Source organism: Calypte anna, chromosome 1, assembly GCF_003957555.1.
Source record: "Calypte anna isolate BGI_N300 chromosome 1, bCalAnn1_v1.p, whole genome shotgun sequence".
Classification (NCBI taxonomy): domain Eukaryota; kingdom Metazoa; phylum Chordata; class Aves; order Apodiformes; family Trochilidae; genus Calypte; species Calypte anna.
Genome location: NC_044244.1, coordinates 181695799 through 181718213, shown reverse-complemented (window position 1 = coordinate 181718213; position 22415 = coordinate 181695799). Strand labels below are relative to the sequence as shown.

The following is a 22415-nucleotide window of genomic DNA, read 5'->3' as shown; positions in this document are numbered from 1 at the left end:
TACTAGGCTCTATAAAAACTATTTCTTTGCAAATATGGAAAGAGTAACCTTTAAAGAAAAGCATTTTAATAGTAAGAAAAACCCTTAACCCCACCATAAAACCACCCCTCCTTTGTGTCACAGTGTGATTATACCATTCTGGTAGGTTTTTCTAGAGCTCAGAATACTGATTCCTTTAAGCTGGGCTTTCCTTTTTGTTTGAGAGTCTATTTTGTTTTGGTAATTTGATGTGTGCTAGTTTTTCTAGTTTCATTTCTTCTCTTGAGACTCACTTGAAATTGTTCATTTTGCAAGTGAAATATCTCTAAATATTTCAAGGACAACACTTGATAAATTTGCTGATGGTTTTTGTTGGATGGGTGGTCCTTCATGCTCACAAGGCTGAGAATCTGGTTTTAACAGGCATTGCCAGCTTCTTCTTTCTAGGAAAGATACAGGCAATTCTAGTATGTAACTGTGCAAGCTGACACTCTTCTGCTCAGTCAGAACTTTGTGGGTTGTTATAGGACTCCATAGCTACACGGTGAACTCCTTGGCAGAGAGAATGCAGTGAGGAAGGCTTGGGGACACGGGTGGGAGTAGCATGCTGAAAGGTTTTATCCCACCTACCACTGGAGGGGAACCACCTTTCTCCTGGCCATTTCTGCCTTCACAGCAGAGGTGGCTGAGATTGACCTGAACCAGCTGTGGATTGCACCACAACCTATGGCACAAACCATGCCTTTGTTTAACATAAGAGATGAAAATAGTTAATATGTAAATCTAAATCTTTTTATGACAGGTAGTGAAGAAAGTAGAAATGGAAGATAGTTTTTATGTATGGATATGTTATGGTTGCTTGGGTTTTGTCAAGATGGAAATGGTAAATACTAGTGACTGCTAATTAATCCTGTAAGTGGCTTAGTAGGTCCTCACACCTGAACAAATCTTGAGGATATGTCTCTAGGAGGTACCAGTTTGGGCACAAGAAATCCTGTGTGTCCCTTTAGAAGTTTAGGGAAGATTTTTACACATTTACTTCTCTCCATGGTAAAATACTTTTATTAGTCTGAGTTTGGTTGGGATTCGTTTTCTTAAGAAGTAAGTGATTCACCTCAGAAACAAAAATTATGGGTTGAAGTGTCATCCTCCAGTCTGATGCATTAGGTGGGCTAATGTTGGAATCCCAGAGGGACCTCAGGAATGCAGTAAAGGTTGTGTGTGCTTCAGTAGCTTGCCAGAGGTGTGTAGCTTAAGTAACCAAGGTGTCTGCCAGTGACTTTGGTGTTCCAAGATCCCCAGAGTCTTGTAGTAGCCTTGATCCTAGGTCTGTTTGCAGTTTCCAAATTCAAGTGTGACCCAGAAACCAAATCAGCTGTGAAGGTTCTGTGATAGATACAACTTTGTGATTTGACTTCGTTCAAGATAAAAGCAAATTATGAGGGGATTTTTGCATAATTTATTTTGGGTTTTGTGTATTTCTTGCTATGGAGAAGCCTTCAGCAGGAAAGCCCAGCCAAAGTGCGTGGTTGACATTTGCCTCTGCAGGGTCACTGCTTGGCAGCAGTTCTCCTATCCAAAAGTGTGCACTTTGCTTGTCTCTCCTTCAGTTGCTGTGTTTCTCCTCATTCGTGACAACATGAACATTTTTTGTTGGACTGATTTGTTACTCTATCTGAATCTTCTGGTTTGGTGCCAGACCAGCTGGCAAATGTGATTTTGTTTTTCTTAACTGGTGATCCACTCAAGAAGTAGGTATAGAGAGTCTTTTTGTCCTTGAGCAGGACAAGCAGTAGCTCTGCATCTCAGTTTTCAGCAGGCCACAAAACTGCTCTTCAAAACTGTATCCAGGGTGATGAGCTGTACAATAGTTGGTGTGCTCTAGAGAAGAGAAATTGGGGAAATCGATCAAATACTTAAAAAGTAAATCACAGAATCACAATGTCGTTGGTTGGAAGTGGTCATCCAGTCCAACCTTCTCAGACTGGCTCAACAAGTAACAGGGAAATGCAATACAGACTTTAGATACACATTCCAGTGGTGATATTAGGTAAATACTGGAAATAAGTTTGCAAGGAGATTGTGAGATCCTCGTTGCTGAAGGCTTTGAAACCAAAGTCAGGAATGATGGAATTGTACCTTATTTATTCACTACAGAGTAGGATTGAGTTGATGGCTACCAGACCTATTTTTCTGGAGGTCTTTCTTTTCTATTGGCACAGTTGCCCTGCAGCGTGTGTCAGAGGCTTCTGTCTCAGCTTAGGAAGGCTGGAAAAACCCATCCACTGGGTTTTTCTTCTGTCAGAGAGCACTTAACAGTGTTTGTGGGTACTGAAAACATCAGGGTAGTGAGACTAACCAGTCATCCAGTTGCCATTGCAGAGTTCAGCTAGCTCATAACCCTTATGGCACATCTGAAATCTGGAATTTTATTAATTTAAAACAATCAGAGATTCTGGAGAATGGTGATGTAGTGCAGAATTAGAACCTAAATGCTTCAGAATAACACTTATGAATATTATCAGTCTCATGTTTTATTTGGGGCATTTATTTATATGTAGTGAAGATAGTGCTTTTCATTAGTGTGACCCATGGAGAAAGAATGTTATCAGAGCTGGACTGAATTCCATTGCTGGTGGGGGTGTATTGTGGTAATACAGTCTTACACCTTTGTATCAGTTGTAGCCAATGAATTAATGAGAACTGGCAATACATCTACCCTCAAGCCAGTAGATCCTGTTCTCAGTTTGCTCTTTCTGTTTCCAATATTTACTAATGTATGGCAGATCAGAATTGCAAGCAGCTTGTGTAACACTAAGAAGTCAGTAGAGCAAATGAACTGTTTGTACTGGGGTTCATAATGAGAAGTAAAATTTGGTTAAAATTACTTTTTCTGACTTCCTAAGAATGCTGTGATTTATTTTTAAATCAATGAGCTTAACATTTATCCTTCTTCTTCCCACTTTCCTTGCTATTATGTATGCATGTTGCAAATATTTGTGGGAATGGGGTGAGGGAAACCATCATATAATTATTAATGACATAGTAGATAAAAATCAACACCTCAGTAGAAAGAGCAAATCACTTTCTAAATACATATTTTAATTTATTAGACAGATTCTTTTGTTTTTGATAACTTCAAAATGGTAGGTAGGATTAAGGTATTAAGGAATGATCAATGAAAAAGTTTCCTAGAATAATTCAGGAAGTAAAGTAGTTGATAAAGCTGCAGATAGGGATGTGATTTAGAGAACAATTATAAATGGGGAAAGTTAACTGTGTTTTCATGACAAATTGAATCCTTTCCTGGTTCTGAGGTGGCATTTTGTTTTGAGTATATTTGATAAGTACAATTTGATGTCCAGTTAAAGGTAAAACATCAGGATTTGAGGAACTGGTTATCTTTGTTCTCTTTCAGACTCTGAATATAAATCAGGTTTGAGGCTGTTAGCCATACTGATATCTCATAAGATAGGATACTCAGAAGTAATAAATTCTGTTAGCAATAGAGAATGTATACCTTCATAAATGTTGGATTTACTGTACCAGCACCGGATTAGATGAACTTTATTTTTCTTCTGTCTGCTGTTTTAATTAAGATTCTTCTACTTAAACTATTAATAATTTAATTTTCAAATAATATAGATTTTTTTTCAGAAAATAATTAAAATTCTGATAGAAAGATGCTTCAACTTTGGATAGAATAAGAGTCAACTTGACATTAATCATTATTAAAAAATAATAAGTAGAATGACCTGGCAAGTAAGTCATGGCTCTTTTATCATTTGATAATGTCATTATGGACAAGAAAAATGGAAGGTGAAAAATTTGGACTTTAGGTAGTTAGCATAAAATAGTACCAAATGTGTAAAGTCCACAATAAAAAACCATGTTTCAAAATACCAAAATAAAAACAAAAGTAGCAGTGGATACTCATGTAAACCACAGTGTGAATTCAAGGTTTGCTGATTTTAGTCTGTAATATAATTAGTGATTCAAATAGCAGCTTTAAATTTGTCTACCTTGACTTTGCTATCTCTGATTCCTCAAGAAACAAATGTAAAATAGCATTGTTTTTGTTCAGTATGAAAAATTCAAGTTTGTGCCTGTGCAATGTTAATAACATTATGTCTAGCCATGCCTAAGTTTGATTGTTCACACAGTTATACCAAAATGTAATTTTCAGGGAGTCCAATAGAGCCATGTTTCACAGAAGCTGTTCCCACAGGAGCTAAATGCCAGGGTAATCAGTCATACACTGTACTGTACCCTGATGTTATGGATATGATACATTATTTATGCAGTATAAAGATTTTTCACATGTTGTTGAAATGAACAGGCAAGCAAATTAACAACTGGAAGGTATCATGTGTCTTTAGCTGAAAATTGCTGTTTCCAAAGTTAAAATTTCTGAAGATGCCTGAAATGCTTATGGCTTGTTTGAGACTGATTTGCTGCAAGTATGGACTTCTGGAGAGCAGGGTGAAGTCAGTTAGAGATCTATAATATGCTAATTACATGTACAGATGAGGGCCAGACCTTCCACTCTTAGTATTTGTATGCCACTTGTATTCCGTTCCCTAAAACCCAAAGTTGCTACTCAGTCGCTGAAAACAGAGTGAGATGTTTTGGCAGCAGTACAAAACCCAGAGAATGAGGTAGTACAGCATGGGTACCTACCTCCCTCCCTGCTTGTTGAGCCCACATATGCTATTAACACCTTCTCTATTCTCTGGTGTCTTGTTCATGGCTTTTTCACTTGCTGCTTGAAGAGGAGGTGCCTTCAGGCCACGCATTCCCTGTTGGCTGCTGTTAGTGCCTCTATACCTGCTGTGAGCTCTTTGCCCTCATCACTGCTTTTCTGCCTCTTTTCTCAATCATCAGTGCCATTCTCATGCCTTCTTACTCTTCCTCCTTTCCCTTCAGTCATCCCTTCTCTCCACCATGGTTCCTTTTGTCACTATTGTGTCATCTCCATCGGATCTTCCCTTGATACTCTTCCTCTCTTTGGCCCTCTCAGTTCTTCCCTGGTTTGATTCCCACTTGATTCACAGCTTGGATTTGCTCAGACCTTTCGTACTTTTCAAGCTGCCACATTTCTTCATGTCCTTCTATTCATTTGCACATGTAGAAGTGTTTCAGTTCTGCTCTATACGCAGCATCCATCCTGTTCTTTAGCAGCTTCTCTCTAATTTCCCTCTCACACAGCCCTGATGTTCATCACCTTTCCTCTCACTTGTTGGTTGATTGCTTGGCTTTGCAGATGTGATCAATCTCTGTTCTGGTGTCTGTCTTCTCTAGTAGTTCCTTCATAACTTCAGGAATCTCATAGAATTCAGCTTCCTTCTAACAGTGTTTTGTACAGTGCTGCTTTTTGCTCTTTTCCTTCTCTTATCTGGAGGAATCCAGTCCATGCATACAAATTCATGACCATACTAATGAGTCTTATCGCAATCTCTGTATTCCAGCTCTACCTTTCTGTCCATATTAAAATCTTAGCTAGTGCTTTGTGGATTAGGCAATTCTCAAGAAAAAAAATTAAATCTTCATTGCTATCTTCTTTCATGAGCACTGTGAGCATCACCACAATGTCTCACTGTAGTCTATGCTTTAGTATTGCCGTGGTCACTTCCTGGTGCTTATCAGAATCCTTCTTAATTCTCCTTTGTCTGTTCATTTTCTGCAGATGACAAATTACATGTTCCCTGTTTCCTGAAAGGAACCCTTACTGACATTCCCCAGCCCTATTAGACACATGATGTTACATTTTATTTCAATTCCCAGAGTAATATAAACTCTCGGTAATTATTCTTTATTTGCTTTGTTGTTTGGTTTTTTGTTTGTTTGTTTTACTTTAAAGTCGCTTTGCATTATTTTAAACCTGAAAAATTTATTTCTTTCAATTAATTGGTCTAAAAGTGTTGCCTCATAAATCTTTCTTGTTCTTCCTACTTGGCATTTTTAAGACATGCCTTTCCTGTTCATAGTTCTTGTAAATACTGATATCCTTGCTTTCAGAGGATACTGTGATTTTCTGTTCTGATTTCTGCAGTGTCTTCACCTTCCTTTATGAACACCATTATGCTCCATTATTATCTATTAAAAATGCTGCCCCAAAGTTGCCTTTGTTTATGTGTCTTCTGGTCCCTCAACTTTCAGCACCTTTCATCTATCAGTTTCTATCAAGAGCTTAGAAGAACTAAGAACTAGAAGAGGCTACTGCTCTTTCTTGTTTTTCAAATACCACTTTGGTAATTTTTTTGGCCTCAGCTTTTCCTAACACTAAACGAAAGCAGCTGGTGGGTGGCAGCCACTCTACCACATAGCTTTTTCAATTTCTTCATCCAGGCTCTCTTTTGCAGCAATATCTGTGGAAATATTAGAGGACAGGTCTCCTGCTGTGTCATGCCCATTGATCATGATCTTCCTCAGGCAGGTTGCTTCCTTGTCCTTCATCAGCCTGTATCCCTCTGTTCTCTCCTCTCTTATAGTTAACCCTTAGTGCTCCCTGAGGCAGGAGTTTTCTTTTGCAAAATTTGGTAGAAAGGGATTTGTGGCTTGAGAAAGGTGGATTTGACAGGAACGAAAAATTAATAATGAATGGCAAGTGTGCAGCATCAGTCAGGCACTTTCTGATTTGCTGGGTACTTGTTTGCATATTTGAACAAATGTAAATCTGTTGCAGCTGGTAAATAGATGGTGAATGAAGGCAGACAAGGTCTTGTGCTCACAGCCAGCAATAAAGTCAGTGCTGTGAGCAACAGTGCTACTTCTCATTTTGTTTTTTGGATCTAGAAGCATCAGTAGCAGTTAAAATAAAGCTGTTAAAATTCAACTGCAAGGAATTAATTTGATTTGGATTTTTTTCCCTGTAAATGTGCTATTTTACATATGTTTTTTCTACAAGTGTTTAGAGTATACAACTGAAGCAGTACAGTGAAAACATGAAAGTCTTGTCATAGGACAGATGCTCAGTATGAGTTTGCTTTTTCTCATGCTCTGAATGTAAAGCAGTTTCCAAAAAAAGCAGAACTAACCAGTTTACAGAATAATGATACTTTTGAGGTTTCTGTTGTAATTGTTTCATGTCAGGGCTGCTGTGATCTGTTCATTCTCGAAAAATACACCAGTCCCTAAACTAAGAGTGATCTCTGTGCCCAGTCTGTGGAGTGGTGGTGGTGGGACACCTCTGCTCTGTGATGGCAGAAGATGCACCTCCTGCAGGATTGCTCAGATATGCCAGAAAGTGATGTAGATAAAATTCCCTTGTGTTAGGCACTGTCTCTGGGCAAATGCTGAAGTTCCCTGGGGAAGACTGATGTGTTGAAATGTTTGAACATGGACACCACTTTGGAGAGTTACTTTCTATTTGAGCTGACAGCCGTGACTGCTGTGAATATAAAAGTGGAGAGAAAGAGGGAGTGTAAAGAGACAGTCCAAAGATTATATGTGGAGAATAAAAATTAAAACCCAGCATTCTGCATTGTGGTTTTCTGGTGGGATTGTTTGTTTGTTTGTTGTTTTTGTGGGAGCCTTATACTTTTGGAAACATCTGTTGGAGTTTTTAATTTTCCAAGAGTTTTTTACTCGTTTCTGGTTTTATAAGACACAACGAATAAAACCTTTTTTTCCCCCTCTATACTGCCTGCTCACTTGCAAGAAAAATGATGCCTGACAACCTAGCCTTAGAAATCTTTCGAAGTTCAGTTTCATCCAGTCATTCTTCTGAAGCCATCTTACACTTTAAATAACACAATTAACCTAGTTTTGCCAGCTCAGAATCTTGTTGTCAAATAACATACATGAAAATATACTTAACTTTCTTGGCATTCCTGTCAGTGAATAGCTAAGCCTCTGTTACAAACTACACTGATGCATATATAGTGACATTCAAACCTTTGCTGTGTAACTATAGCAAAGCAATCTCACAAGCACAGTTTGGAACTATGAATGGAAATCTGTTCCACACAGTTCAGAACTATGTTCTGGAATCATAAAAATCATAAAAATTTCCATACTTTGATGTAACTGCTAGTGGTTGGAAGGGTAAAGGATTTGAAGATGAAGCTGAGTTATCTGCCCTTTCTATTTGAAAACCAAGAATGATATTCTTTAAAGTGGTGTGAAAAACAGGAGCTATGGCTAACTCCTGCCAGATCACCTTCTGTAACAGTTGATGCCATTCATATCCACATTATCTCCTTTCTGTGGTGTGCCTTGAATGCATCTGGTTGGATGAGATGGTCCTTGAGGTCCCTTCCTATTTGGTGTTCTGTGGTTCATCTGTGTGCTTTGTACCAAGGGAGCAGAAAGTCCCACAACAACAACCTCTTCTCTGCTCTTCTCACCCTCTTGTATATCACTTATCCATAAGAAGAAACAATCCTAAGTGGGGTAGCAAAACCATTTGTGGAAGGGATATGCATTTTTAGTGCTGATGTAGATGTCATCAGGATGAAAGTTTGTTTGAAGTATGAACTGGTCACAATTCATGGAGTTTAACCTTGAACACTATAGCACCCATCTTAGAAATGTTCTTGAAAGGTGGCCTTTCCACTCTTAGCTTGCAAGGTCTTTCCCACAGTGGAAACAATACTTTCTGGGTTTGGATTTGAAGGCTGTTGATGAGTATTAGATTGTATGGAGTGTAGTTGTCCAGTTCTGGCACGGTTTAGGCAGCTCTCTGTATGTCAGATCAGCACGTGGTTCACTCTACTGGCTCCCAGTCAGTTTTCAGTTTCATCTAAGGTTTTGGTCTTGATCTTCAAAGTAACTGTTGGATCAAACACCCCAGCTACATCAAAGATTGTATTTCTATTTGTGAACTGCCAGAATAGCTCTGTTCCTTTGGGGCAATGAAGATGAGTCTATCAGAGCAACTACAGTGTTGTGGATTGGGGGTACAGGCTATGAAAAAAAATCCTTCAAGGGTAAGATGTTTTAAAGGAAATGCTACAGAACCTCTCTGTGAATGTGTTCCATCATGAACGTGATGCAGAAACAACTCCCATTCTTATCCTAAAAAAATAATTGCCAACAAGAAGAAAAATTATTAAGTTGTGTAATACTGTCATATCATGAAAAGGCTTATATTTTAAAATATCCTCTTAGATAAGCTAAAATATGCTAGATTTTAAAAGTTGAGTACTTGTGCATAATAACCTATTAACAGTATCTAAAGCTCACCTTTCCTTAGCATTAAAATCATAAACACCAGTTGCTGGGAGATGCCATATTATTATCAAAAGCTAAAGGAGAGCATAGCTCAAAAGGAACTGAATATTGTTTAAATATTACTGTTGATGAACTTAATTTAAGTCAGAGCAACTTCTAAACAAACTGCAAATGTTTACTGATCAGAAATATCCCTCCACTGTGCTTTATACTGTAGTATGAACAGAACTGATAATGCCAACACAATTATTTTTGCCCCCTCAACCTGGTTGCTAAAAACTGAGAAAATGCTTAAAGTGATGAATGTAAAAATTGCAACTCCAGACAATGTAATAGAATTTTTTTAAAATGTTTTACATTAGATATAAATGAAGTATCATAATAAATATGTATTCTCTAGGCACTGGAAAATGCAGTATTTAGATATGTATTCTGTAAATAATGAAAATGCAACATTTTATTGTATGTGTGTTTTCATGGAATATTTTTTTAGTTCTTCATTTTCTCTGATAGTAGAAGATAATTTTCACCTCAGTGCCTGATGCCTGGTAGAAATGAAACATCATTCTCTTATTTAGTCCCTTGTCTGTTTTCTTAAAAAAAAAAAAAGCTTCTCTTTGCCTGCCTAACACCTTTAACTGAGCTCCACCAGCTATTCAGCCTTCTTTATGAACAGGAGGCTTCATTATGTCTTTGAAACAAAGACAACTAGAATTTGAATTGTAGGTATTCCACTAAGAAGCAGGGCAAAAGCTCTAGAGGGTGCCAAAACCTCCAGCACATCAATTTTGCTGAATTTTTCTAAAATGTTAAGTATGCAGAAGCAGAAGCTCCTTATGCTTCAGGGGGAAACTATGTGAATGCAGAAATGTTTTCATTTCAAAGCCATGTTCAAACTGAAAGTCCTCCTGCAAAGTGTCTGAGGAAGAAGATTACAAAGTACAGGGGCCAATCTGGTATAAAAAAAAGAGAGACCTTGTGTCCCCTGAGCAGAATGAAAATAGCAGGGTAATTGCCACTGAATCCTGCTCTCCTGAGTGGCCTGGTTTGTTGTCTGAATGGGTTTCCTTCCACAGCTGAACTTCGTAAGAAATACACACTCCCAGCCAGAGTGTCACCAGCCTGAGACACCAAGTGCAGGTGTCAGCCTGTTCTTCAGTTAATATCTTCCTTGGTGGCAGCTGTGTCAGGAAGGATCTAATCCTCAGTCTGTAACTTCCCTTTGTATTTGAAGAACTTTTATGATTGTTATTTTGAACTATGATTTTACTTCTTTTTCCCTTCATCTCTTGTGGTGAGTAATCATAGCATCACAGAGTGATTGGAAGGGACCTTAAAGATCATCTAGTTCCCACCTCTCTGCCACGGGATCAGACTGGGCCGGGTCCTGTCAAATCTGGCCTTGAACACTTCCAGGGATGGGGCACCACAGCTTCCCTGGGCAACCTCTTCCGGCATTTCCCCATCCTCATAGTGAAGAATTCTTCCTAAGATCTTACCCCTTTTCCTATTGCTACCTGTCCTAAAAAGTCACAAGTCTTTTTCCTGACTGGCTGATATCAATTCAAAACAGTAGGGAAAAATAATGAGTTTTATTGTTCAGCTGTGGATGATAAATATTCAGTTCCAAATTCTTAGCAATTTCTGTAGTGACTTACAAATATTTCAGTGAATATGTAACTGGTAACACTTGTAAGAAATATATCTTCATGATTCTTAATGAATTAGAGAGGCATCTTTGCCAGTTATTCTTTTTGCTATAATAAGCACTGCCTTGAACTCATCACTGCAACACTTGTGCTGAAAAAAGTCAATATGAATGTGTATTGAAAGCAAAGGTTTGATCTTTGCATATATAACTGTCTTATGTGTGCACATAAAAATGACAAAATCTAGGGAACAGTGCAGCCTCAACGTTTTACTGGCATAACTGAGAATATGAGTGAACAGCCCAAGTTTTAAAAGATTGTTGCCAGTAAAAGTTAGCATTACAGAGCTCTGTCGCATAGTGTCACATTCACATATTAAAAAAATGCATTCTGTACAACAGCTTTGAATGCTACTTCTCTTTTTTTTTTTTTTAATAAAAATAATTGGTATGCAACCAATGTACTGATATAATAGATGTAATGGGAGTTACAAGTAAAAAGCAATTATTTAATGTTTAGGGAAATGGAAATAAACTATAATTTAATGCAGAATGATTTTCAAATATGGAAATTCAGGTCACAACAAGGTGACCTTCAGAATAGTTTTCTGTTGTGTCAGTAGTGCTCTGCAATAGCATATTAAAAGATGAGCCAGAAGATATTTTTGTTAGCAAGAAAATACTTCTGAAAACCCCACAAAACCCAATCCAATGCTATGAAGTAGCACCTGAAGCTGCCTGCAGTTAATGCTTTTTTGACAGTGTTTTTTTGCATTTAGCAGGTTAGAATCCTGCTGAGTCTGGTGATGCTTTTAGTGATCTTGTATGTCCAGCTACACAATTACCTCTACTGGTATTTCAAAATAGGGAACAAAATGTGTTTAATATAAGTTTTTCTTCTGCCTTCTGGTTAAAAATCAGGCTTTTATCTTTTTCTTCTTGCTTTCAGAACACTGCAGAAGTCCCACTGGTCAAGCAGTAAGGGACTCATGCAGTGGTGACTGATCCGACCCTTCACCAGCTCATTTGCTTTCACTCAGTCTATCCAGATGTAAAAGGGACTTTCATATGCATTTTTATTTTAATTTTTTATTTTTCACTTTATTTTATTTTGATCCAATTTAAAAAAATTGATTTGTTTTGTGCTGAGGTGTATGCGTATGAGAACAATGTTTTAAAAACCTAGTGAAAGAACAAAAATTAACTTCAAATATTTAGAGATGAACTTATTTGTAGAAAGATAATTTAAATTGGTGCTGTTTTGAAAGCTCACCTGTGTGCACATTGATTATGCCTTTTAATTATAGTTTCTTTGCATTTCTTTTTGCTTTTCAGCATAAGTATGTGTATATCTAGGGTTCACTTTGATGAGAAATGCTTTTTGCTTGCATTTTTGTGTGCATATACAATTGCAGATGCCCTCATGTCTGTCTCCTTTCTGTGTGTCTGTTGGCAAAACTTTACCATAATGGTGCCATCAGCTCAGGACTGTATGGAGCAGAATCTATATCTGCAAAAGCAGTCAGCTTTACTGTGTTATCCAAGACCTGTATGGCACAGTATCTCCTGTGCTCTGTTAGTTAAGAAATTAGTGAAGCATTCCCACAGCCTGCGGGAACAACAGCAGCCCATCCCAAGACATGCTGCAGGAACAGAGGGAAGCTGACCCCAAAGTAGATGGATGAGGGAGTCTGGATGGAAGCCTGAAGAACATGCATCAGTTGTAGTGGATGGCTGAAACTCCCTCAGACCAGTTAATTCAGCTCAAGCAGCATTTTGGTTTTTAAGTGCAAGGACACTTGGATGACTTTTAAATCAAAGTGTTTAGTGAAATACAACTTAGAGCAGTGATTAATGTGTCTACAAGCTTCTGTCTTTTTACCACTGTGTTTCTGACAGACAGTAAGGCTTCAGTATTACTTTAACTGCTTTCCCTCAGATGGCTGTTGATTAGTTGCTGCCCAAATCTCTCTTAGATTTGGTAGATTGAAGCTGAGGCTGTTGGGAAGGTAGTGTTTGAACATAAATCTTTGCTTTCTTTTTGAATAAAATTTCTTCAACCTTTAAAAAAGAGCCTTGGAGGTAAGCGCTGATGATGACAAATTACTCCATTTTCCTGGCTATAACAGCAGTTGGCTTTGACTGGTTGAGGGCAATGGTTTTTGTTACGACATCCCTATTATTGGTATTGCAGCAAGTAGCATGGACTTGTTTCCTTGTCTTACAACTTTTTATTTGTCACCTGGCAGGCTGAAGAGGAAACAGTGGCCTTTCTTGCTCATAGTGGAAGTGAAGAAGAGTTTGATCCGAGTACTCTTCCAGATCCTGATAAATACAAAGATTCTGATGAAGAGCAGGATTCAGAAAGTGAAGACAGCTATAGGTATGAACACATCTTCTGCATTAATTTTGAAATCTTCATGTTCTAAACTGTTTTGTTTAGACGATCAGAACTTACTTTACAGTCATTCTCTTGCTTGGGAAGCAAGAGAACTTTTTCTTTTTTTTTAAAGTTTGTTTATGAGGTAGAAGTTGAACAGAAATTTGTACTGAAGTCTATTATTTTCTTTTGTGAAGCTGTATGACAGAGATTTTTGAGTTACTGTTGAAGGGGTCTCAGTGAGAATGTTCCACATGCAAACACATGCAGGTTTCATGTATTTCTGTGGTGGGTTGACCCTGGCTGGATACCAGCTGCTCTATGGTCCCATTACAGATTCTGTTTGAAAGGAAAATGTTACAGTAATTTGAGAATTCAATGAGCCCTCTGTACCTGTGCTATATTAAATAAATTCATACACAGTGAAACTTGCTAAGTTCGATGATTGTGCTGTTTAGACTCTTTAACACTATAAATTAACTGGAATATGAGTTAGAAGCTAATGTATAATAAAATTATTAATATTAAATTTTTCCTCTTAATGGTGGTTTTAATTACATAAACCAGAAGCTTGTTTACATAAACCAAAAGTTATTTCTTGTAGTTTAACAAAAGCCCAGAGTGGGGATGAGAATACACAGTTAATGGCAGCATACTGCAGGTCTTCAGCACATCCTGGATGAAGAGGGAGGAGGGATGCTGCATGAATTCCTGTGTGTTATTGGCTTCACCTCAAAAAGGAAGTTTCTAACAGCAGTCTAGCAAGTAACCAGCTCAGAAATGAAATTTTGTCACATAAATGTGAGCATAGATCTTAATTTTGCTCTCTTGCAGATGTCTAGATTCTTAAGTCTTGCTTTTCACATCCGAATCAGCTAAATCCTAGTGGCTAGATTGTCCCCAGCCCCATGTCACTGCATGTTGCAGGGCAGTATGTAGCACAGGGTGCTGGGACATGGATTTAGGGATGGGGTACCCCTTAGGACTGGGAACCTAAGGCTGGTGACCACATCCCCTGTAGCCCATTCACTAGTGTGTTGATCAGTAGAGTTCTATGGACAGGGATGGGGAAAATGCATTGCTTTTTCTAAGCAGCAGTAAATTGCTCCTTCTTTGTTCAAGGGGGAGAAATTATATAGCAGTTCAGTTCCTTCTGTTCTTTTACTTCCCTAAGATGGGTCAGTATCTCCATGTAAAATGAGTGAAAAAGTACAGCTTGCTACAAGTATAAAATATGACCCACCATTTTTAAACAAAATTCTTTTGAATTCTTTCTGTATTTATGATCACTTGCCTTTGCCCATGAGCTTTTGGTGGAGGAAGCAGCATAATTAGTTAAAGAAGTTCTCTTTTAATGGCATTTAAGATTTTATATTTATTGGAAAGAGCTATCTAAGAGGATTTGTAGATTGCTTTTCACATGTTATTGGAGTTAAAATATATCTGTCTATACATGATAAATGCTTCCTCTAATGGTTTTCACATACTGCTTGTAATGGAATCAAGTTAATATCATATAATGAAACTTTATTCTCAGCTTCCCTCAGGTAATATCAATAATATGGTTAATATTGTTTCTTCAATATATGAGATTCTGATGAGTAAAACCTGGATACAAGGTGGCAGTTTGTGCTAGAAGATTCTGTAAAACTCCATTTTGTTGAAAGGGGCCATCTCTGTTTGGCCTTACATTAACTATGCTACCAGGACCAGAAGAAAAGTATATTTAGCAATTCTGCATTTACACAGGGCACTAACAGAGGTGCCAAGAGAAGTACTTGGGGATACAAATGCTTCCCCACCTGGAACCATGTCAGTGTTGGTTCTGCCATTTGCCTTTGAGAGCACATTCTGAGCTAATTTCTATGGTAATGTGTTGCTGCAGGTAGCAAACTAGAGGGTATCTGGATACTTATTAGTACTTTGTTTTTTGGAAGGAGTAAAACCAAGAGTTTATTGAGAGAGTCTGAAGTAAAGTTTTGGTGAGTGGTTGAATGGTGAGCATCACTTCTTTTATTTATTGTTGTGTATGTTGGCACTGAAGGACAGATTCCTGGAATCCATTAAGCTGATGGACAACTGTGAACTGGTGGGAACAAGTTACCAGCAACCAAATACAGGAAACCTAGTGTCTCAGCACTGCCTCTTAAATATTTAATTACCTCAGGCATTTCCTAATTACTGCTAAATTGTTGCATACTTGTTGTAGGAATAAGGTAGTGTTTTACTTCTACGTTTCTTAACAAGATTTTGCATTATTTCAACTTGTGGCTCTAGTTAGGCTTAGCTGTCATGACAGTACAATGTTTTATAGCAAAACTACTTCACAAGTATTTTGAAAATGTTACGGGGTCAATCAGTTTAAAACTAGGAGTTTTTTTCCAGTTTACTTTCAATATCATTAGGTAACCATTTTTCTAGTGGTGATCACGTCTGGTTTTTTTTAATGTATTCATACATCACTTTTTGTATTGATTCTTTCCCAAAAGTTGTCAGCTACATTAATGATTAGCTAAGATTCAAGAATAAAAGTTGACAGACAGGTAGATTTTTTGGTAGTGGTAATCAGTGCAGATTTTTGTCTTTATCAGTGGCTGATCTGCCCCCCTGGATTCAGAGCACCAGCTCTAAAGGAGAGCTAAGACTCACTGGGGCCTTGGTCATTTCCCCTTTCTGTAAAGTGGATTGGAAAAGAAAGAACAAGAAAAAAAGGAAAGCAGGAATGTGGTAATAACTCCTGATGAAAGATTTTCCTCAACAAACCTCAAAACACTTTACAAAGGAGAGTTCAGAATGATTTTTGTGTGCAGGAATGTTGAGTCACACAGTAACTTCTCTTGGGATCATGGCAGTGGCAGGGGGCTGGGAGTAAAATTCAGACAACCAAAGGGCCCACTGAGTGGTCTGTCCTCTAGACAGACAACATTCCCTTGGAAACTGCAGCCAATCACATGTGGTAACAAGAAAAAATTATCTTTGCTTTCAGTGTTTCAGATTTACAAATGTAAATTTAATATTACGTAGACACAGTTTAGTCCTTTTTTTCTGGTTTTCTATTTTATTAGACTTGTCCTTGCTAGAGTTACTTTTTCATATAATATTTTCTCGTAATATTTTCTTGTAACTTTGATGTCTACAGTATTTCAGTTATCCCAAGGAGATTAGTCTTGAAAGTAATTTGGACTGAAGAGGGTAACTGAGCACAAAAAATACACTGTACAGATATATATAGCGAGAGCCGAGATAGAAATTTCTTTCTGCTATATATTACTGTTTGTCAAGTTTAAATATACTCAGTGTACTTCAATTATGTTGTTTGGACTGTGTTTGGAGATGACTTTAGAATGCCAAGGCACATCAAATATATCACGTTTTATATCATAATTTAATACAATATATGGATTTAGTATCTTCTAAATGTTTGACAGTGTAGTTGATGACCAATTCCTCTAGAGGCATTTTTAAAGGTTTGAGTTCATTTTTTGTAGAATCATAGGATGGTTTGGGTTGGAAGAGACCCTAAAGATCATCTATTCCAACCCTGCTCCATTGGCAGGGACACCACCTGCAAGATCAGGTTGCTCAAAGCCCCATCCAGTGTGACCTTTTCTATCTTTACCCAATCAGACTGAATACTTTCCTGCTTTTCAGTTTTGTGTGTGTTTGCTGGAGGAATGGAGCAGTAGATAGTAGATGTTTTCAGCCTTTACTAAGAAGACAGGAGGACTTAAAGTGAGTCAAATTGTTTCAGGCCTTTTCCAGCATTTAAATTGAGTGGGAGTTAACAAGGACTCCAAGAGCACTTTCAAACAGGTAGATCTGTCACTCAGAGCTGTCTGGAAGAGACCACCTCAGTTGTGACTCTTGTCCAATGGGACAAGCACTACAGATAAACCTGCAACATCAAAGACCACAATTTTGAATGTATTATCAGCAGCAATTTCCAGAAGTAGATAGGAAAAATGCTGTTATATTGTTATCTTAGAGCTGGGGACAGGCCAGGAGTGGATTTATCAGTCATTGCTAAGGATAGTGATTAAATCGAAGTTAGTGGTGAGAACAACCAGGGCAGGTACACAAAAGGAAGAACTGAGAGAGAGTGAAGAACTATAGGATATCATGAGGGCAAGAGCAGTGGATGACAACGTACTGATGGATTTGGAAGATGGCAGGGTCCAGGACAAAATTTCATTTCTAGGAGTGCCTGAAAAGAGTGAGTCAGAATTAAGAACAGCTGATGGCTCCAGGGGTGCAGCATGTGGTGGTTCATCATGTGCTGGCTTGGGAATGCCTAGGGAACATCAGTTGTGTCTTCACAGGTTAAATGGATTTGGCTAGGGTGCAAGCTTAAGTTCTGGGACATGATTATCCACAACTACTGAGACTTTAGATGGTACCAACCCTGCCACATTCAGTGGGCAGTGTTGATGAAACCACATTTCTTCTAGGTGTGGGGGGGGGGGAAAATGAAGTGGTTTGTTCTTTATTTCTGAATTCAGCTTTTGGGCTCAGTGAGGTGCTCTGAGTAATCCTTAGGAGGCTTCTGTGAAAGTGAGGCACAACTGAAAGAGGAAGATGCAGCACAAGAAATTATTTTAGGGCTGAAAAAAGAGGAAATCAAGAAAAACAAGAGAATTGGAATGACCTTTAAGCCTATGGATAAAGGAAAGTGGTAGCTGAAGAGGCTGGTAGTGAGGATAAGGCCATGGAGAGCTGGTATTGATTTTGCATGAGGAAGGAAAGAGGTGGAGGGAATGTATGCTTGAAAGGAGGATGATGGGGATCTTGTGCATCAAGAAGAATAAAAAAGGTAACAGGCAAGAAATCTTGCTGCAAGTGGGAAGGAGGGATTTCTGTTAAATCAACACTCATGCATCATGCACCTCTCTTGGAGCTGTCACTGAACTGTATGATGAGTTGCTCTTGTAACTGAGAATTACTGACCTAATGATTTTAACAAAACCAAATGAGCTCGGAGTAGCACACAGTGAAAATGGGCTTTGAAATCAGAAAATACAACGTAATTCTGTTTTATGTGTCCAGAATTCAGAGGTATTTGATCAAAATCTTGAATTAAAATAGAAATAGGTTGAGCTACCCTAGTTACTACTTGCAGGGGGTAAAATGCTTCTAAAAGGGATAATTCAAATAAATTTTGCAAGAACTAGGGTGTCTTTCTTCATCAGTCTTTAAAAACAGGCCATCTGTCCATAGTTTAAGACATCAAAAACATAGTTAATCTTCTTACACACCAAGTATTATTTTTTTATTTGGAGGAGCTATAAAAATTATAAGTTAAATTTGCCTTTGAAAAAAATGCCCTTCCAGCCATAGCTCTACGAGCAGAGCAATTAATGACTTTAGGCATGTAATATGAGATTAATTTTTGTATATCTAGCAACATTCATCATATCTGGTTTAAGGCTATCAGTGTAATGAGGTGAAAAATTTAAGTGTATCGAGTAAGCTGGAAGAAAAGCAGCTGGATTTCTTAAATATTCATTTGGCAGCCAAATTACATTTTTGATATTTCTAATCCCTCAACCTCTTTAAATTAAAATGTTGAGGAGGAACAAAGCAATGATTGGCCTCATCGTTACCTTCTTTAAATCCTTAATAGGTGTGACTGACCATAGTAACTCTTAGATAAGCATGGAAAAGATCTTGGACATGAGGGGAAAGGAGAAATATCTTAGTTCTGGTACCGTTTTTTTTTGTTTGTTTGTTTGTTTTTTGGTTTTTTGTGTGTGTGTGTGATTTTATGGTTAGTCACCAGTTGACAGGAGTGCTTGTGCTGGTTGGATGTGTATCTCCTTTATGAAAATTATGGAGACGTTGCAGTTACTTATACCTCCTTCTTATAGCAGGATGCTTATGTTGACCTGTGAAGTTTTATGTGATTCTTGATTCTGTTGACATTACATTGTCTTTTGAGATGATTCATCTGCAAATTGTGGTGCTCCCTCAAGCCTGTATTATTCAAATCACATCAATGACTTTGTGAAGGCCAGAACTTCATGTTTAGATGGCCAGAAAAGCACTATAAGGCAGACATTGTAAAAGGTCTCAGTTTAAGGGCTTGGTCATGCTGTTTTACTGTGAAATTGGGCAAGGAAGCATTATATTGCTGTTGGTAGAGACGTGGTGTTCTTATTCCATGGGAGTCTTTGTAATAGTTGTGTTTTAGCTCACTATATGAAATGGACCTGAAGGTAGAATTTCCTAGTGAAATTTGGTAATTTAACTATCAACAACTGTAGGATGGCAGTGGTCACACAGAAAAAGAAAACGAGGGGAACAGGTTTGAAGAATGTCAGTGTCAGATGAAGCTGAGGAGGAATGAATGAACACAGGGGTCAGGTAGGTGGTTGGCAGTACCTCCAAAATCAAAATGGTTCCATTGAAGTCATGGCCACCTCAAGCTGGGGTTTCAACCCAGAGCAGAAATACTTGATCCATATGAGAATTAACCCCTGAATTATTTCAGTTTTCAGACTGATGCATTAAGATAAGCTCAAATTGCTTAGCCCAGATAAACAAAACAGAAACACCAGTGATCTGGATCAGGTTCTGGTCCTTTTTAATTAGCAATATCTGCAAAAGGAAAGTCCTGCTGCAGCTCCAGACATGAAATTCAGATCCACTGCCACTTGTGTGGTAGAGTCTTTAGAAAGTAAAGGTGACCTCAGAGCAGAAACATGTTGATGGTTGGTTTGAAGGCTTTCTCCTGTCAAATCTTCTATATGTTTCCAATGCAATCATAGGAAATATTAAGAATACTCTCCTGCTGGTCTTGCTGCCATTTAAATATTTTTTTAACTTCTTACAGATAGATAATGGTACTTCAGCTCCAAGACAGACTTGTCTATTCCATTTAGTACTTCTGGTACTTCTGGTATTTCATTGCGAGTAGATTATTCATCCCTTTCCTGCTACTGTTTTTTATAAATCTAGTTTTAGAACTGTTTTGATTTACCTCAGTGGAATGGCCAGTAAGGGAAATAACATAACAAGATATATTTTCATTACAATTGCTGTGTTCTGTAGCATTCTGAAAGCAAGTAAGAAAGAAGGTGCACTGGGCTTTATGGAAGGGACTGCAGTAATTAATCTTCATTAGGATTGCTGCCATGGCCTTGTGAATTAAAATTTATTATGTGAGAAAAGGTTTGTGGCACAGCATGTTTGATTAGCCAGATGCCAATATTTATGGGATAAATTATTCCCAACTTTTCTGAACTGTATTTTATTAGAAGATGCATCCATTGCTCCTCTAGATTTCTTTGGGAAAGAGCTTGTGTGCAGCATAGTACAGCCTAGAAACTTGACTCATGGTTTGCAGTTCTGTGGCAAGGACAGTTTGTTTCCAGACCAGTGCTGGCAAACCTGGTCTCTAAAGCAAGCTCTGAGAAATGTTAACTAAAACATCCTGTCTACAGATCTCACAGTACCATGTTGTTTAAACAACAGCAACTTGGCTTTGTGGCACCACATTTCAGATGGTTGACTCTTGAGCACTTGAAATTGAAATGTTACAGCTTGCCAAGACATACCTTGAAGCTCAGAAGCAGGTTCAATACTAACAATTAAAATTTTCCTATTTTTTCATGGTGTCATCTCAAAATGCACTTGTGAGATAATTTTTTTTGTACTTAATTTAAGAGAGTTTCTTGGTGTGTCACAGTCATAGATCTGTTTCCCATGTGCCATTCATATATGCTGGCATTTATTTAAGGGACAGGATTCATAAACCTTGCTTTAGTGTTTGAGTAATAAACATTACCTATCAAATGATAGTACCTTCCTTTGTTATTACAGCTGTGCCAACAGTGACCACAGAAACTCCTGTGCTTGTTGATGGTTTGTTTGTTAGTACCTCCTCACCTGTATAAACACGTCCCATCCCAGTAAATCCTTCCATCAGGCCATGAGGGTTGTTCAGGTGGCTGAAAAGCTAAATTGCACCAGATGGTAAAAGGAAGGAATTGTAATCCAGCTGCACATGCTGCTTTCTAAGTGCTATAAATAAAAGACTATGTGACGCTGGCTTTGGTTTGGATCTGAATTGTGGGGTTGCTTTCTAACTGCATTGTTCTTTTAGAAAATAGTTCCCCTTATTATAAATTAATTTTTAAAAAATTTCTCTTTTTTCCCTATTTATGGGCTCCAGATGGTAGTGTATCAGTTTGTGAGGAATAAGGGCCATTTATGTCCATGGGAAGTGACCAATGATAAAAAGATGGGCTCTGCAGAGTGGGCTGGCAGGCCTTCAGTCACTGGAGACCGAGGGGGAATACATCTGGCAATAAGTACAGAAGTCTTATTGGCCATGTAGCTGGCCTTTTACATGTGCACCACTGAATTATACCCATTGCATCTTCTTCAAAGACCTCTCTGTCCAAACAGGAGAAACACTCAGATGGAGCATGGGGATACCCATTGGCATTACGATGCCAGACAGGTCTCCTGGTGATTTTCCAGCTTCCTTCTAAAATTACCACTTTTACCCTTTGTAAAAGCTGCATCTGTGACTGCTCTTCCAGAGTTGTACAGCACCTCACCACACCAGCCATACCACTGCTCATAAAAACCCATCCTGCGGGAAGAGGTTGGGGTTCAGACTAGCTGATCTCTTAAGATCCCTTCCAACCCAAACCATTCTTTGGACAGGTCATGTTGGTCCTCTCAATGCACCTCAAAATTATAAACATCTAAATATCACGTTCCAAGTGACTCTAAGCTTTCCTTCCTAAGTTTCCTTTATCCAATATTGTTCTGCTTCTACCTACTGTGCATCAGTAAAACTCAAGTCTTTAGCTCTTTTCATTGCTTGATGACTTTGCTGCTGCTGCTTCCTATGTTATACATTCCTCCCTCTTCACCTCTCCAGCTTACAGCCCAGTTGGGGTCAACTTAGTGTGAAAATACACTGCTGATGTCTAGATACATTGCTAGTAAGTAGTACTAATTGAGCACCATGATCCATCAGTAATAATAAGAAACAGCTTGACTCAGCATAATCTTCCCATAAAACTTATAATGAAAATTAATCGTAATTGTCTTGATGTGCTTTTGTTTGTGTAAAAAAATTAGAAATCTCACAATTTCTTCTGAGTGTGTTTTGTATTTAAATGGAATACTTTGCAGACATCTAGGCCAGTGGGCCTCTGAACTCCAAAAATTAATATAATTTTTTGTATTTAATGTCTGCTGTTTTATAACTCATGAGATTTC

At 38.1% G+C, this 22415-nt stretch overlaps 1 protein-coding gene across 1 annotated transcript in view; it reads left to right on the top strand.

Moving 5' to 3' along the window:
- Nucleotides 1-22415, top strand: part of LOC115600433 (probable ATP-dependent RNA helicase DDX10) — a 68141-nt gene that overhangs the window by 42870 nt on the left and 2856 nt on the right. The window contains exon 4 of the mRNA XM_030469080.1: nucleotides 13051-13184. Within this exon, the coding sequence (XP_030324940.1) occupies nucleotides 13051-13184 (134 nt within the window). The remainder of the gene's footprint in view (nucleotides 1-13050; nucleotides 13185-22415) is intronic.